General features: G+C 37.7%; 2 protein-coding genes across 4 annotated transcripts; both read left to right on the forward strand.

Annotated features, from left to right (window-relative positions):
* The first annotated feature begins 3 nt into the window (after positions 1-3).
* Positions 4-3,605, forward strand: tfpt (TCF3 fusion partner). The gene is made up of 7 exons (XM_022756528.1): positions 4-201; positions 617-718; positions 1,265-1,387; positions 1,687-1,757; positions 1,854-1,923; positions 2,673-2,831; positions 3,076-3,605. Exons 2-7 carry the CDS (start codon positions 617-619, stop codon positions 3,148-3,150), a joined length of 600 nt encoding a protein of 199 aa, XP_022612249.1. The 5' UTR covers positions 4-201; the 3' UTR covers positions 3,151-3,605.
* A 774-nt stretch (positions 3,606-4,379) lies between these two features.
* Positions 4,380-13,756, forward strand: cnot3 (CCR4-NOT transcription complex subunit 3). 3 transcript variants are annotated; one of them, XM_022756488.1, is made up of 18 exons: positions 4,380-4,500; positions 5,139-5,209; positions 5,398-5,465; positions 5,563-5,637; positions 5,766-5,855; positions 5,985-6,113; positions 6,356-6,451; positions 6,608-6,827; positions 6,913-7,046; positions 7,253-7,309; positions 7,609-8,539; positions 8,655-8,760; positions 8,865-9,006; positions 9,909-10,017; positions 10,605-10,803; positions 11,511-11,643; positions 11,793-11,918; positions 12,026-13,756. In XM_022756488.1, the coding sequence occupies exons 2-18, from the start codon at positions 5,185-5,187 to the stop codon at positions 12,122-12,124; spliced, it is 2,739 nt and encodes a 912-aa protein (XP_022612209.1). In that variant the 5' UTR covers positions 4,380-4,500; positions 5,139-5,184; the 3' UTR covers positions 12,125-13,756. The 3 variants fall into 3 exon arrangements, with proteins under 3 accessions (XP_022612209.1, XP_022612210.1, XP_022612211.1); XM_022756489.1 differs by having other exon boundaries at positions 9,909-10,008; XM_022756490.1 differs by lacking the exon at positions 7,253-7,309.
* Positions 13,757-18,204: the final 4,448 nt, after the last annotated feature.

An 18,204-nucleotide genomic window follows, 5' to 3' on the forward strand; every position in this document is an offset into this window, starting at 1 on the left:
ACATAAACATCAGTTTATCGAGGAGAGTGTGAAAGAAGAGCTACCCTTGCGTTGCTTTACGTTTGAGTTGAGCCAGCATATGTTATGTTAATACACGCTCATAGCTAACCTGGCTGTGTAGACCACAAACTCATACTCAGACAGTTTGCAGTGGAGTTTTAAAACCGGGACTCAGGCTGCACTGTTGATAGATTCAGAAATGTAAGTATGGATACATTGATAGCTTGTTGTTTAGTATGATAGTTAGCCACTGATGATACCAGAACCTTATCTAACGATTATTTTCAGTATTAGTCGAATTTACTCAAAACGTCATTTATGTTGATGTCAATCACAAGTTGCATAATCGAAAACGATTACTTCAATTTTCAAATCTCCTGTGTTTTTTGTAAAAGCACAGAAATATGTTCTTTACACTTATTTGGCTAAAGCCACTGTTATGGGTAGTGTTTGTCCGTCATAAATATAATGAACTGGTCACATTTTTCAGTAACATGTCATTGCTGCACCAGAGGTATAGTGAACTTCTACCTACACATGCTGCTTGTACCTAAACTGTTGTGTAGAAATGTCTACAGCAACAAAAACAGATGATCTTTTTGCTCTTCCTGTCCAGATGATGGAGGATTTCTCTGGTTTGGCTCTGCCTCCTCTGTTTGGAGGACATATCCTGGAGGCAGAGCTGGAGCCAGGCGGTGTGGAGCTGGGACCTGGAGAGGTAATGTTAATGAACATGGTAATGGTGGTAATAGTAATGTTGATGCAGGTAAGCAGCAACACCTAGTCAGTGCTTGCTGTGCCATTAAAGTAACAAGAAAATATGTTGTCTATTTACTGTACCAAGTCACTAATATTACCAGTTTTAACACCACATCTTAGCTTCAACACTAAAATAATGTATTTAAATCAGTCTGAGAAGCATTGTGTTTGAAGAAAGAAGCTACAATCACACCCTGGATCGAGCTTCTCAGTTAAATATGCCTTAGACATGATCTATGCATGCAAAGTCAGAATCTTATCTTGTATTTGTGACAGACATTTGTAATTCTATTAGCGTTAAAGAAGATATAAGATTGAATTCAGAGTGTAAAGGTGTGGTCACATCTATGTAGCTTAATGGGTGGAGAAAGTATCTGCTTATGATTGATTCAACAACTGAAATTTCCATTTTGTTTCAGCTGTTCCATTTGAAACACAATAGTGAAAGCACTGACACAGAGAGCTGACCACAACACACAAACCACACAAAATTGTTTTTCTGCAGGTGGAGCTGGGCCCAGGAGGCAGTGAGCTGCTTGAGAGCACAGTGCAAGAGGACGAAGAGAGAAGAGCTCTAGATAAGAGGAAATATCTGGCTCTAAGTAGGAGGTGTAAGGAAATTGAACAGGTGTGCGTGAGTGTGAGCCTGCATATATGTGCATATGCAGTATGTGGGTTATTTTGCACACACTTCTTCACTGTGTTTCAATATGGATTATATTGGGTTTAAAAACATTTAGTGCCTGACTTCTCACATAATTTCTAGGTATGGACTTACATATTTTTAAAAATGTTTAAATCCACATGAGCTCATACTGTCACCATATAATTATTTTTAATAAAGACCATGTTTCTGATTATCTTGTTGATGTTATGATATATATCAGTGCATTTGTAATCACCTCATGTGTTATGTGTAATTGTCAGGTCAATCAGAAGATGCTAGGCCGCCTTCACCAAGTACAAAGAATTACACGACGCTTGAAGAAAGAAAGAAGGTATAAAACTTGATTACAATAACTACATTTCTGAACAACATTTCTGAGAAGATTCCCACATAATGGCTCATCTGAGTGTCCCGTTAATCCTTACAGGTTTCTCATGAAGACTTTAGATGCTCATGGGGATGATTACAGAAATGCCCAGCTCACTATAATGCTTGAGGTGAGAAATAGAAAGATAGGTGGAGATTTGTGGTATATTTAAAAAAAGGAAGAAAATGGACTCTTGAGTTGTTAAAAATGAGATGTTGCTGGTCGTCTCTGACATCACTCCACGTGTACATTTCCATATGCCAACACCTCCACAACATTTACATCCACATGCATTGGCATGAAAATGATTGATATGAACTAACTATTAGTTTTATTTCAATACGTGAATATTCAGTTAACACAGTGACAATAGATTTACCAAATAGATTGACCTGACATCACCTGATGACCTGAGAGACCTGTGCGGTATTAACCCCTACTCACCACTACTACTACTAGTTACCACTACAATCCAAGCCTTACAAAACTATATTAATGTGTTTTTTACTATAGCAATTAACCATTACCAGATGAAGCTCTGAAGGAGTCCCTGGGCCAAATTAGCTATTGACTGTGCACAATATAGACTAAAATAATTATGATCTCAGAACTAAATTGATCTAAGATTACCACAAAATTAGCTAATAAGGCAGGACCCACCTTGTAAGTGCTGAAAATTCCCTATCAAATTCAAAATAAATCACATTGATTGAAACAAATTGACCATGGGTCAAGGTCTGTTACCCACTTTGCCTGACTGCTAATCCAACCTTATAATTACTGTGAACTAGCCTGTCTGCCTCTTTATTTGATGCACAATAATAAATAAATGTGCTCAAGCTCACAATGTACAGCTAAATTTTTTGCCTGTTGTTTCAGGATGAGCCTGGAGCCCATTTAGATGCTGCTGCCGGAGTGGAGGATGAGCGTCTCAATGGCCTGTCTGGTTCCACGTCGTCTGCAGTGTTGCATCATGCTGCTGGACCAAAGAGGAGGAGGCATCGAATTCCAAGGCAAGAAAAGGATAAAGACCCACAGGTAGGTGAAGGACTCTGCCAGACTGCTGTTGTCCATGCAAATGTGTTTATACATATGTACATATAACATATATATATACATATATGTTATATGTTTTTTTATGTTTATGTGTGATTTGGATGAACATGTAGCTGTGGATGCATGAATGGGTGGTTTAATAAGTCTCATTAAGGTGAACATTCCGATATCTGACAATATAGAATAATTGATTTTATGTTAACTGAGTTTCTGCTTTTTTACTCAGACTGAACCAGACATGTCAGTGTTGGCAGACACACAGTTTGGAGAAATGCCCAGCCCAACCTCTCTGTCTCACTGATCATTGCACTGCCCTGGATGCGATGATGACAAAGGAGCACCCAGTGTCTTTAATTGTTCAGTAGATACTGTAGGCTGCCTCTGTTAAGCCAGGTTTTGCACTGTTTCTAGTTTTACTTGAATATTGTCAACAGACTTTAGTTCATGTAAGGTAAAATTAAATGTTAATTACCTGGTACATACATACCTGTATTTTGTACATATTATTTTCTGTATTCATGGTTTGTAATGAGATTTGATGACATCACATAATTATGACCAATGGCAAATTGTGCACACTGTCGTGGGCAGCTTTGTTTGGTAAAGATCTGGCAACCCAGACACAATTAAATTAGGGCAGAAAATGTAATGGCTTCCATAATACATTGTTTATATTATTGATGATTTCATGGTTCATGATTTTACCTCAGTAAGCAGAGAGAGTCATTATTAGTATTAAAGTATTACAAACTGCTATTTGGTTATTAGGCTGTACTATGAAATGCTTGTTTTTATTCTTAAGTTTTAAAGTTATACATTTTCTTTACTTTTTATGGTTTTAGAAGTGTTCAGCAAAGATTGGTGTGTGGATTTTTATTATGTTTGCTGATGTGGACCAGAACCAGACAAAGATTTTACTACTTTTATTCATGTTCACATCTGAATCAACAGTTTCAACTTTAATTACTGATGGCAAAGTTGGTCATGTGAGATTTTATCATGTACAGTACAATACAGTAGTTCAAGTTTCAGTTTGAGGTAGAAATGAAAAGCAGTGTTTGTAAATACAGTTTCTTTTATCTGCCAAAAAAAAAAAAAATCTTAAATCAAAGTTTGCTTATTATATTTTTTTGGAGCTTTTAGCCTCATCTCACAGTCTTCTGCAGAGGGTGGAGCTGGCTCAGTTGTCATGGAGATCAGTTTCTTACTCTTGCTACCATGAATGATCGAATGAGTCAATATCTATCTAAAGTAAGTAAGTAATCTATAGCAATATCCATACAGTGACTTTAGGAATTAAAGGTTAACTACATAGAAATGTTGCAGAAAGTCAGTATTGTAAATGTGTGACTTCAGATGCAGCTTCGGTTTTGTGTCGATCAAAATTCATCGCACCGCTGAGCCAATGACTGGTCCCCATTCCAGCGGATGCGTCTCATTGACAGGCGTGAGTTCTGCCCAATCAGATCTCGAAGATTGGATTTAGGGCGGGCTCTGAACGCGGAGGTGGGATTTTAGCTACCGTCCATCTTCAACTACATTACAGTGAGCGAGCTTGTCGAAAAGAAAACACAATTTGGAAGTAAAGAAGACTTTCTGGAATTAGTTCTGGCTGTATTTGAAAAAAGACAAACGAAAGTCCATACCCTAGGTAAATGTCGTAATCAAGTATAAATCTAGATGCTCGGGTTGACCCAGTTTCCCTTTTTCCTAAATTTGGCTAGCTAAGCTGCTAGCTAGCATTTTATACATTAGCTAGCCAGACAGTTAGCCACATTAGCTAGCAGGTTAACGATTTGAACGGATTCTGATATATTGTGACTTTCACAACGTAAAACCACCATATAAAAGCTATACTGGACCCCAAAATAATGATGCATGAATATGAATTCCAACCATCAACATGCTCCGTGGTACTTGTTTTGATACGGGCTAGTTAGTAATCGAGCGAGGTGCACGAGCTAAGCAACTGGCTCGTCTTAATGTTAGCTCAGTAACGTTAGCTGGCTAGGTGGCTAATTTTAGCTGACAATCATGTCAGTTATATCGGTAACATTAGCAATATCAGCTGCGGTCACGGAAATTTAACGATAGACAAACGGTCACACGGAGTTGTGGCTGAAAATGTCTTTAAATCCTGACATTATTTGTGCAGCTAACGGTAACCGACCAGCTAGCTGGAGTCAACGTCAGTTCCCCTCTCTAGATGCCGATGTACTGATGGCTCTGTTGAAGGGATTTGTATGTTGTTGAATTATCTTTGATACACGTCTTGTTTTCTTTACACAGCTAACTTTGTGACAGACGGAATGTGGACATTGTCGTAGTCAGAGCCATGGCTGACAAGAGAAAACTTCAAGGTAAGACTGTTGGTGAACCTGTCAGTAATGTTGCACAAGATCCATCCCACTGGCATCTTGCACAGACTCAGACTGACTTCATCTACCAGTGTGTTAGTTTGTTTATTTCTTTAACAAGTTGTGAAGGACTTTTGGTTTTGCACAGATTTATATACAGTGATGTTGGACCACATCTTTTATCCTCACAGGTGAGATCGATAGATGTTTGAAAAAAGTAGCTGAAGGCGTAGAACAGTTTGAAGATATCTGGCAAAAGGTAAAATACGTTCACATCTTGAATTTGTTCAAAGCTGCATTTCAAAAACCATCGGTGGCAAAACTTATAATATCTCATTTATTTGCAAACATTTTAGCTCCACAATGCAGCCAATGCAAATCAGAAGGAAAAATATGAGGCTGACCTCAAGAAAGAGATTAAAAAACTACAGGTAAGTTAACAAACACACATTTTTATTATTATTATTATTATTATATTTATCTACACTCTTGATCAGTAGTGTGCTTATCTGAAGTGGGAAATATGTTTTAATATTTTCACCGCCTGTGCTCTTCCCAGCGATTGAGAGACCAGATAAAAACATGGGTGGCCTCAAACGAGATCAAAGACAAAAGGCAGCTAGTCGAGAACCGCAAACTTATAGAGACGGTATGGCTCTTTATTGTCTCCTTTTTTCTTTTAAATAATTTTTTCGAGGGTGTGCAAAGTATAACTTCATGATGTCTTTGCATCAGCACATGTAACTAAATAAGGCTTATGTGATTTTTCTTGCCTTAGCAAATGGAGCGGTTTAAGGTGGTGGAACGTGAAACAAAAACAAAAGCCTATTCTAAAGAAGGCTTGGGGCTCGCTCAGAAAGTGGATCCAGCTCAGAGGGAAAAGGAGGAAACGGGACAGTGGCTAACAGTAATACACCATCGATCTTTTTATTGCCTAAAAATATTTTATGCCAAAAGCAAAGAAAAAGCACACAACTTTAGAATGAAAACAAAACAAATTAAATTAGTGAAGGAATTAGTAAAATAAACTATTAAGAACTTATTAATTGAGTCTTATTAAATAAGGCCTTTTAATTAAGAATCTGTTTTAGGATGAAATTTTGAATAAATCTATTAACAGCCTTTTTCTGATCTTTTCCTCACCTGCAGAATACGATAGACACTCTAAATATGCAGGTGGATCAGTTTGAAAGTGAGGTGGAATCTCTTTCAGTACAGACGAGAAAGAAGAAGGGTGATAAAGAGGTAAGTTCCCCCATCTCTTCCTTTTCAAGGATTTTTTTTTTTTTGTCACTTATAAAAAACGTTTTCCCCTCCCATATCCAGTGTATTGTAGTGTTATAAAACTGCTGCTAACATATTTATCATAAACCTCATATTTGTCTTCTTTCTGTCATGTAGAAGCAAGACCGTATTGAAGAGCTCAAGCGGTTGATTGAGAGGCATAGATTCCACATTCGTATGTTGGAGACCATTTTACGAATGCTGGACAATGACTCTGTGCCAGTGGATGCAATCCAGAAGATCAAGGATGATGTTGAATACTACATTGATTCGTCCCAAGACCCAGACTTTGAGGAGAACGAATTCCTGTATGATGACTTAGACCTGGAAGACATCCGTGAGTACAGCACTGTGGAGTGTTTAGATGGTGTTATGATATAATGACATTTGACACTTGTTTCTGTCTCATCTTTTACTTGTAGCTGCAGCATTAGTTGCAACTTCTCCGTCAGGTCAGGGAAATGTGGAAGATGAGATGTATCTCCACTCCAGCAGCACTCCCACTTCCACCACCTCCTCTTCACCCATCCCTCCATCCCCGGCCACTTGCACTGCTGTAAGTTCTTGTCTTTGTATCATAAAATGTTAAAGGGATGGTGGGTAGAAATCATAAATTTTGATGCAATTTTGCACATATTCCCTCTCTTAAGTTTGCATTAATTTAACCCTTCTACAAGCCCCATTGTGTTGTAATCCACTGGCTAGTTTGCTGCATCAACGTTTCAGAAGTGGAATGTCATATCAAGGTATCTCCTCCTATAGGAGAACTCAGAGGACGATAAGAAAAGGGGACGGTCGACAGACAGTGAAGTTAGTCAGGTGAGAGGTTCTCATCTGTGCTGTGTCAGTAGATGAAAAGTTTAGTGAAGCGCTCTTCACCCTTGGTCCTGAAGAGTTACGGTGGCTGAAGGGTCTTGGCCTCTCAGGCACTGAAATGGAATAAGTTTCTCTGTGGGACCATGGTTGGAGACTTCTGATTTAGTTTGTGCCATCTCCTGCATATATGGGCCTCCATAATTTACAGTAAACTTTACTCCTAATGCAATTTGTACAACTTAAGTTGATTTCTGCACAGTTTTTGTCTGACATGCCTCTCCCTGGCGCTATATCATTTTCAGTCACCTGTGAAGAATGGCACCCCATCCTTGCTATCTTCTTTCTCTTCCTCCACCACCTCTGGGTCCTCCTCATCCTCCTCCCTTGTGTCCATGGCGAGTGTTGTTGGAGGCATTCCTCCAGTCCCCACGAGCAGCAGTCTAATAGGAAGCTTCAGCAGTGCGGTGCAGCAACATCAACATCAACCTGCACAACAGCAGCAACAACCTCAGCCACCAAACCAACCGCAGCAACAACAGCAGCAGCCAACTCAGACAAAACCTTCTGTCCCCTCAAACAACACCCCCAGCCCACCCAGCAACCCCCTACTCCCAGCCTCCACTGCCCCCTCTCTACTTACACCCAGCACACCCAGTTTATCAGTTCCCAACTCTCAGTCTCAGCCCACATCCGGGCCCACCCCAGCATCCAGTTTGGGAATCGGGCTAGGGCTGGGATTGAGCAAAGGTGGCCTGACAGGGACCAGCAGTGCCAACCAAATGCCTGGTTTAGGGCTGGGTGGCCACCCCACACCTCTAAACACAATGGCAGGGCTCCTTTCGGGTTCCACACCTGCCCCTTACGCTCAGGCAGCAGCATCAGGAGGCTTGGGTCTGAGCAGCACCACCCAGTCCAGCATTTCAGTGGAGAGCAGCACTTCCATTCCCACCTCTGGCTCCAGTGGAGTCACTACCAACGGGGCGGGGACAGGGCTTGGTTTACTCGGTTCCAGTCCGGCTCACAGCTCTCTGAGTGGGAGTATTCTGGGTCTGGTTCCTGGCCAAAGTGTGGCCCCTGGTGCCTCACAGGTGCCCCCAAGTTCTGTCAGCACTACCTCCAGTGTAGTTGGCATGATGGGAGGAAATGGAGGGAACGTCGGCGTGGTTGGAGGAGTAGGGGTGAATGCTGCTCCTGCTAGACCACCAAGTGGACTCAAGCAAAATGGAAGCACAAGTATGTTAACTTGTTAAGATCGGGATTATGTGCCTACTTACTTATCTGTTAAAGTCAACATTGTCTTCTCTTTATAAAGAGTTTTTTTCCACTTCTTCCTGTCATCTGTCCGCAGGTTACAGTGCTGTAGTAGCAGAGAGCTCCACAGAATCAGCTCTAAGCACACCGAGCCAGTCGCAAAGCAGCCAACCCTCATCTCTCAGTTCCTCAACCAGTCAGCCGTAAGTTATTTAATGTCTGCCTCCTGAAACTTGAGGTTTCTTCTTGTTCTTTTATGACAGAACTTAACTTTGTCTTACTGTTGTTTCCACTACACCTGGTGCAGGATGGACAATGGTCCCAGTTTAATCAGCTCCATTACCCTGCCTCCCAGCTCTCCGTCCCCCTCATTCTCAGACAGCACACCTGGTGGAGGGAGTCTTCTCAATGGGCCCCACTCCTACACACAGGCCTCTGAGGGCCTCAAGGTGAGCCGAGCCAGCAAGGTTGAGTTACGACATGTCGACTGACTTAGTCATAGGCTTTTGTCAGTCACCTAATTATCTAATCGAGTAACCAGAATTTGCAGTGAGAACCGGTTAGATTACACTCAGGTGTAGCAGCGGCTTCTTGAGTTTACTGCACCAAGAGATTGTCAGAGAAAACAAAACTTGAGATTATGAGAAAGGTGTGTGGAATATTAAAGCTTTGTCAGCTTAATTATTATGGAGTATCTGCCATCATACTACAAAGAGGAACACCCTTTATCAATACTTGGGCAGTGTTATATTAAAATGTCTGGCGTCCCTTTTGGCCATTTCCTCACTTAAATCATTCCTATGGACAGCTGAGCTCTAATAAATAACCAGGCTGCTGGATCCGTTTTGAATTAGCAGAAGACTGAGATGTCATGCATAGTTTTTCACTTTTGTTTGGTACATTACTGGATACTCTCAATATCCTTAGCCGTAAATAGCACTGCTATGAGATCCCAGAGTGCACACAAACCTCAGCCACATTTATACCAAACAAAGAAGCCTGCATGTACGTAATGGCACACTTAGACAGAAATTATGTGATGTGAAGATTTTTTTGATTTACTAAAGAACATATCAAAAAAAGACAGCGTTGGACAGTGTAAAATCTAAAGCCTAAGGCAGCCTGCAAGCATACATTAACTGTGATAGAAAATGCTATGACTGTTTTGGAACACATTACTTAGTGTATCCAGTGCAGGTCACTGTTCATAACCGTGGCTGCATAAAGACATCTCTGAGCGTTTTAGTTTGTTGCAGGTCCGTGTAGCAGTTTGTTTTCGTAATTCATTTTCCTGCACTGGTATTCCTTTTCAACATAATTATACTTAATATAATGTTGTTTCCCTCCCCAGGCTCCTGAGCCTCTCAGTTCTCTGAAGGCGATGGCTGAGAGAGCAGCACTGGGATCAGGCCTAGATGGAGAGATTCCCAACCTGCACCTGACAGACAGAGGTCGGAATGGTCAGGCATTATTTCTACATGAATTTACTGAAGAATTGTCAGCTATTAATTTCACAGTGTAAACCTCCTATCACTGTATGCTGTGCACGTGCCAGCTACTGAGAAAGAAGTGTATTTACTCCAAAGCAACTTGTAACAACTGTAGTAGTAGATGATGCTATGCTACAAGCAGCTCATAGTGAGTAGGGTGAAAACACACTATAATGTTGAATTATTAACCAGTTAGTCAACTGACAGAAAATTGATTTCAACTTTTTCAGTAAGTTTTTCACTAAACAACAGCTGGTTGCATCTTTCACTGTCATATCATTGTTTTTCTTTTTCTGTTTCTGGTTGAACTTTTATTATTGTTTTATACTTTTTCTGGACTAAATTATTCATCAGTTTCTTCGCTACACTTAGTCAAATGTTCCAGTGTTGCAAATCTTTGGAAGTAGAAAAGTGCTCCATAGAAGAAGTCAGAGCATAAAAGATTTACTTTATCAAGAAAGAAAAGACATTGAAAGATTGGGAAATTAGTATGAAGTGGAGCTGTGGTCTATATTTGTGTAACTGACACAGTTCTTCACTTTTTCTTCATCCTGTAGACATCTTCTCTGGTTCATCTGCGGCACCCGGCACACCTGCCGCCCCTCAGCCGTCCGTGTCGGAAGTCAGCATCCCCCCATCGCTCGGGGTCTGTCCACTGGGCCCCACCCCTCTCCCCAAAGACCAGCTCTATCAGCAGGCCATGCAAGAGTCCGCCTGGACACACATGCCACACCCCTCAGACTCTGAGAGGATCAGGTAAAGGCATCACAGTTTTTACACCCATTTATAACGTATCTTACATGGTTTTATGACTTAGGACAGATACAAACACAAACACTTGTTTATTGGCTTGAAATCAGTTTTACAATAATTTCACAAATTCACTTTAACAATTTATTAATGACAATAAATTGATGATTAGTTAACAATATATTTTTAATCCTGGTATAAAGACTTTATTTTTTGCTGTATCATGAAAAACTGAAATTCTCTATTACATGATCTACACAAAATTAAGTCTGATATTTTATATTTTTCTTGTCATCAAATCACACAAAAAGACCAAAACCAGCTATTAATTCATTATACCATTATTACCATAAGCATTATTACCAAGCATTGCTAGTGCAGCAAAAGCCTGATCTAGTTCATTCCACATCAATGAGGTACACTGTTGCACTGAGTGACATGCTTTGTAATTATGAACAGACATTGTAGTATATTTATAGTCAGTCCCACACACACACACACACACACACACACACACACACACACACACACACACACACACACACACACCATCCTGTTGCTGTAAATACTTACTAGCACACCAAATCTGTGGCTGAAAATAGCGCTCAACAAGCACACAACTTACACCTGTTAGAGTATCAATTGCTAAGAAATTGCCATGATCTATTGTATGTTGTTGTGGATTGGTAACTGTTCATGCTTCTGTCCTACAGGCAATACCTGATGAGGAACCCGTGTCCCACCTTGCCATTCCATCATCAGATACCACCGCACCACTCTGATTCCATAGAGTTCTACCAGAGACTGTCCACAGAAACTCTCTTTTTCATCTTCTACTACCTGGAGGTAACCATGCACTCACTCAACTCAGCCACTCCATATTTACTCCCAGTAAACCTTTCAGTTCTCCCCCCCTTCTGCCGTTTCTCTCTTCTTCATGATGTATTTAAGTCATGCTTGTAAGCTTAATGGTTTCTCTGACCTCCTTCTCTCAGGGCACCAAGGCTCAGTATCTGTCTGCCAAGGCTCTGAAGAAACAGTCATGGAGGTTTCACACCAAGTACATGATGTGGTTCCAGAGGCACGAGGAGCCCAAGACTATCACTGACGAGTTTGAACAGGTGCAGCTTCACCACAGTTCATTTCCATAGTACCTGAAGATAGTCTGTTTGTTGTATGCCGTTTTGGATTATTAATGATTGCTCTCTCCGCTCTGTTGTTCCTCCAGGGCACTTACATTTACTTTGACTATGAGAAATGGGGCCAGAGGAAGAAGGAGGGGTTCACCTTTGAGTATAGGTACCTTGAAGACCGAGACCTGCAGTGACAGAGGGAGGGATGCGAAAGGACAGAGAGAGACAAAACGTGCTGCTGTTGACATTCCGAGACTGAACTCCAAACTGTGGATAGAGATTGTGATGTGTAGTAGAAACCCTCTCCTGCAATGGAGACTGGTGTCTGTATAGGCTGCATCTCAACGGGAAGCCCTTGCTCCTCATGTAGCACTTTGCTTTTGACAAAAATGCCCCATGGGCCTGATCAGATGCATTGTGCTGCATGAGCTGGGAGGGTTCTCATTAGAGATCTGCGTTTGTGCCTGTCTGTGTGCACACTCAGTATGTGGCATTAGGAAAGCCTACCCCATGCATGTTTCTCATGTTTTTTTCTTTTTCCGTTTCAACAAGATTCTCTGTACCACCTACCCAACATGAGCCTGGAAGCCTTTGACTTGACACAAAACAAACCTTGGATTTGATTGTTAAGTAAACTGCCCATCTTGTATTTACTGTAATTTGGTGGTTTAGAATGGGGGACGTACAGTGGACATTTAGTCATGGTGTGTAGGAACGGCTTCTTTTAAGACCCTACGATGCCTGTTGAATATGGTCACTATTAGAGATAGTGAGCGGTTATCAATAGTTTTATTGATATTGTCTTGGTCGATTTAAAACGCTGATTGAGAGTGACCACAGGGCCTCTCCCTGTGACAGGGAAAGAGTCCTTATTGGACATGGATTAAATTGCTATGCAATTGAACTGGTCTCTGACTCCCTCTCTTTACAAATAAAATGGTTTTTAAGTTAACCTGTCAAAGAAAATGCATTATTATGGCGCATTCATGTTTGTGACAAATTAATAAATCTGTAAAATAAATCTTTAAAATAGGGTTTGAGACATTAATCTACTTGATGTTTGATTCTTACACCATTGAGGAATTGTCATCATTCTCAATGCAAAATGCCACGCTGAGCGTAGTGAATGTACCTGTATCCAAATCACCTCTTAATTACTCTTTAGATAATAAATCTGAGTTTGGTTTGAGTCAACTTCCCACCTTTAGTTAAGGTTTTATTCTATTCTGTTGATGTTACTTCATCCTAAAATCCACTGTGTTCAATTTACCACCTGATATTTTAAGTGAAAACCCTATACAGTGAATGTGCACTGACAAATTGTTTACATGTAGAGTGAAAACAGAAATCCTAAAATTCTGGTGGTAGATTTAACTCATGGGTCAAGTAGAACGTATCTCGTCTACCGTGGTTGTTCATGTGCTACCCTGAAGAACAATAAGATTTAATCTGGTCCTGGATCTGGTGTGGGACAGATCCCACTTTTTCTTGGCAGTTTGAATGGGGAGAGTGTTTAACTGAAGATTTTTCCATTTAAGCAACCGTGAAAACTTAAGATCTGTACTGCAGTTAAAATTTTATGTTGTGTGTGATTAGTTTTCAGGCTTTTTTGGGGGGGAGGGAAAAGGGGGGATGATGATGTGAAAAAAGGAAAATACAGCAAAGTTATGAGAGATTTGCCTTTTATAGATTCTATTTTTTGGGGCTTATAAGGTTTTCAGGAAGGGAAGGTCAGTTAAGAAATTGCTAAAATGTGAATTTCAAGACATATTTACAGTTTTTCTCATCACAGTTCTGCATGGGAGATGTCATAAAACGGGGTTATAACAGGATTGTACAATTTCAATAAATACTTTTAAGAAATTACAAGTCAGTGTGTGGTGTAAAGTCCTGTCATTCCTACAAGGAATATGGATTCATTCGCTTTGAAGCTGTTCGGTAGTTTTTATTTATTGAAGGCTAAAACTCAGATAAATGTAGGCCTAGTGAAGTAAAAAGACTTCACAGGGAATACAGAAGGATAGGTAACTATCCAATTGCCAATTAACGTTTTTTCATGTTGTTAAATTAGGCATTGAACACGGAAATAAAAACATTTAAATCGGTGTGGCACCGCCAGATGCAACTGGCATACATGCCCATACCTATGGCACACAGCTGCATCTGGAGACTGCGCGTACTCTCATGCCAGGAGCCGCTGTTACCGTTCACAAGATTTTTTGAAATGTTATTTTTTATTTATTGTAAGTTGATTGCATTTTACAATTGTTGTACCTGGAGAAGAGGCACAAATTCTCAGAGCCCGGTGTGGCTGGACTGCACAGCAGCCGGCAGCCCTGTTGAGATTGATCAGGCTGTATTATAATTCCTTATTTGCTATCTGCAATGACGGTGATTGTTGCTTACTGCTTATAACTATTAGCCTATACGCCTACTATTTACAAAATCAAGATAAAGACATCTTGTATGTTTTATTGTAATACTTTCTAAGCTTCGAGAAACATCTAAAACATGTATTTAACTCCAAGGGCATAGGTTTGCATATGGACGGACGGTAGGGACATGTTCCTACCAATATTTTGGGAGGACAGAATTTTCCATACCAATATTTGAGTGACCTTGTTCACATTAATGAAGTCAGATCATTCACATGTGCACTCCCTGAGTCTACATCTCCAACACAACCGATTTAGGCATGCTAGCATTTGATTGCCTAAAAGGGCGGGGTACTATCCAAAGGCTCACATCACGTGAGAATATCACAGTGGTGCCTTATGTCACCAGAAAAATGCCAACTGATTGACTGTTATTTAACCATGTCAACTAGTGTTAACTAGAAAGCTAACCCTGTCTTCTGCGGGCTAGCAGTCAGGTTACTAGCACAATACTATAACATTTTTTTGCCTACTATACTATGACATTTTTATAAATTTTATGCCTTATTGTACTATGGCTTTTTTATTACTTTTTATGCCTTATTATACTTTGACATTTTCATGACTTTTTATGCCTTATATTATGATCATGTTTTTATAACATTTTATTCCTTTACTAAGACATTTTTATGCCTTTTTATTGTGATCATGTTTTTATGACTTTTTATTCCTTATTGTACCTTTTCATGCCTTTTTATGCCTTACTATTTTAAGACTTTTTAAAATAACTTTTTATGCCTTATTTTACTTTGACTTGTCATGACTTTTTATGCCTTATTATACTATGACAATTTTATATTTTGTGCCTTACTATACTATGACTTTTTTTCATCAATTTTTATGCCTTACAATACTATATTGTTTTCATGACGTTTTATGCCTTACACTATGATTGTTTTTTTAATGAAATTTTATTCCTTACTATACTATGACATTTTTATGCATTAATATACAATGACTTTTTTTCATCAATTTTTATGCCTTACTATCCTATGACAATTTTATGATTTTTTTTATGACTTACTGTACTATGATGTTTTTATGCCTTGACATACGATGACTTCTTAAATGACCTTTAATGCCTTACTTTTTTTCATAAATATTTATGCATTACACTATGATCATGTTTTTATGAAATTTTATTCCTTATTATACTATGACGTTATGCCTTACTATACTGTGACATTTTTATGCCTTAATATAGTATGACTTTTTTAATGACCTTTTAAGCCTTACTATACTATGACAATTTTATGCCTTACTATAGTATGACGTTTTTATGATTTATTATGCCTCACTATACTGACATTTTTATGCCTTTTTATGACTTAATATACTATGACTTTTTTTTCATCAATTTTTATGCCTTACTATACTATGACTTTTTTTTCATCAATGTTTATGCCTCATTATACTATGTCGTTTTTAAGACTTTTTATGACTTACACTATGATCATGTTTTATGATTTTTTATGCCTTACTATACTGTGACATTTTTATGCCTTAATATACTATGACTTTTTTAATGACATTTAATGCCTTACTATACTATGACTTTTTTTTCATCAATTTTTATGCCTTACTATACTGTGACATTTTTATGCCTTAACATACTATGACTTTTTTTCATCAATATTTATGCCTTACTATACTATGACAGTTTTATGCCTTTTTACACCTTAATATACTATGACTTTTTTTCATCACTTTTTATAACTTACTATACTGTGACATTTTTGATATTTTATGCCTTACTATACTCTGAAATTTTTATGCCTTTTTATGCCTTAATATAGTATGACTTTTTTTAATGACCTTTTGTGACTTACTATACTATGACAATTTTATAATTTTTTATGCCCTACTATACTGTGACTTTTTTTCATGATTTTTATGCCTTACTATAGCATGACTTTTTTATGACTTCTACTACCTTACTATGCTGTGACATTTTTATGCCTTACTATAGAATGACGCTTTCATGACTTTTTATGCCTTACACTATGATCATGTTTTTATGACATTTTATTCCTTACTATACTATGACGTTTTCATGATTCATTATGCCTTACTGTACTGTGACATTTTTATGCCTTAATGTACTATGACTTTTTTTCATCAATTTTTATGCATTACACTATGATCATGTTTTTATGGAATTTTATTCTTTATTGTATTATGACGTTATGCCTTAGTATACTGTGACATTTTTATGCCTTTTTATGCCTTGATATAGTATGATGTTTTTTCATCAATTTTTATGCCTTACTATAGTATGACATTTTTATGCCTAACACTATGATCAGGTTTTATGACATTTTATTCCTCACTATACTTTGACGTTTTAATTATTCATTATGCCTTACTATACTGTGACATTCTTATGCATTTTTATGCTTTAACATACTATGACTTTTTTTCATCAATTTTTATGCCTTACACTATGTTAATATTTTGACATTTTTATGATTTTTTATGCCTTACTGTACTGTGACATTTTTATGCCTTACTATATTATGACTTTTTTTCATCATTTTTTTGCCTTACCATACTATGTCTTTCTCATGAATTTTTATTCGTTACTATACTATGACGTTTTTATGATTTTTTTATGCCTTACTATACTGTGACAATTTTATGCCTTAATATACTATGACTTTTTTAATGAGATTTAATGCCTTACTATACTATGACTTTTTTTTTTTACTTTTAATGCCTTACTATACTATGACGTTTTTTTGACTTTTTATGCCTTACTATACTGTGACATTTTTATGCCTTAACATACTATGACTTTTTTTCATCAATATTTATGCCTTACTATACTATGACAGTTTTATGCCTTTTTACACCTTAATATACTATGACTTTTTTTCATCACTTTTTATAACTTACTATACTGTGACATTTTTGATATTTTATGCCTTACTATACTCTGAAATTTTTATGCCTTTTTATGCCTTAATATACTATGACTTTTTTTAATGACCTTTTGTGACTTTTGTGACTATACTGTGACATTTTTATGCCTGAATTTACTATGACATTTTTTCATCTATGACATTGTTCTGCTTTACTATTTTAAGACTATCACATTTTATGCCTTTTATAAGTGATATTTTTATGCTTTTTTATGCCTTAATATACTATGTCATAGTATAGTAAGGACAAAGTATAGTAAGGCAAAAAAAGTCATAAAAACCATATAGTATAGTAAGACATAAAAACGACAAAAATGTCATAGTATAGTAAGGCATGAAATGTCAAAACAACAACAAAACATAGTAAAGTAAGGCATAAAAAGACATGAAAATATAATAGTATAGTATGGCATAAAAAGTGAAAAAAACATCATAGTATAATAAGGCATAAAAAGTCATAGTATAATAAGGCAAAAAAAGTCATAAAAAATCATAGTATAGTAAGGCATAAAAGTAATAAAAATGACATATTATTGTAAGGCATGAAAAGTCATAGTATAGTCAGGCATGAAAACTCATAGTATAGTAAGGCATAAAAGGTCATAGTATAATAAGGCAAAAAAGGTCATAAAAAATCATAGTAGAGTAAGGCATAAAAGTAATAAAAATGACATTATAGTAAGGCATGCAAAGTCATAGTATAGTAAGGCATAAAAAGTCATAAAAAAGTCATAATATAGTAAGGCATAAAAATGTCATAGTATAGTAAGGTATAAAAAGTCATAAAAAAGTCATAGTATAGTAAGGCATAAAAAGTCATAAAAACATCATAGTATTGTATGGCATAAAAAGTCATAGTATAGTAAGGCATAAAAAGTCATAAAAAAGTCATAGTATAGTAAGGCATAAAAAGTCATG

Source organism: Seriola dumerili, unplaced genomic scaffold (genome assembly GCF_002260705.1).
Source record: "Seriola dumerili isolate Sdu_G_001 unplaced genomic scaffold, Sdu_1.0 BDQW01000258.1, whole genome shotgun sequence".
Taxonomy (NCBI): domain Eukaryota; kingdom Metazoa; phylum Chordata; class Actinopteri; order Carangiformes; family Carangidae; genus Seriola; species Seriola dumerili.

Bases quoted from the DNA above. Each gene is read 5' to 3' on its own strand.
- tfpt (XM_022756528.1), top strand. From the start codon at position 617: ATGATGGAGGATTTCTCTGGTTTGGCTCTGCCTCCTCTGTTTGGAGGA. The intron at 719-1,264 runs GTAATGTTAATG...GTTTTTCTGCAG, and splicing joins TGGAGCTGGGACCTGGAGAG to GTGGAGCTGGGCCCAGGAGG. The intron at 2,832-3,075 runs GTAGGTGAAGGA...TTTTTTACTCAG, and splicing joins AAAAGGATAAAGACCCACAG to ACTGAACCAGACATGTCAGT.
- cnot3 (XM_022756488.1), top strand. From the start codon at position 5,185: ATGGCTGACAAGAGAAAACTTCAAG. The intron at 5,856-5,984 runs GTATGGCTCTTT...TTCTTGCCTTAG, and splicing joins ACCGCAAACTTATAGAGACG to CAAATGGAGCGGTTTAAGGT. The intron at 8,540-8,654 runs GTATGTTAACTT...ATCTGTCCGCAG, and splicing joins CAAGCAAAATGGAAGCACAA to GTTACAGTGCTGTAGTAGCA.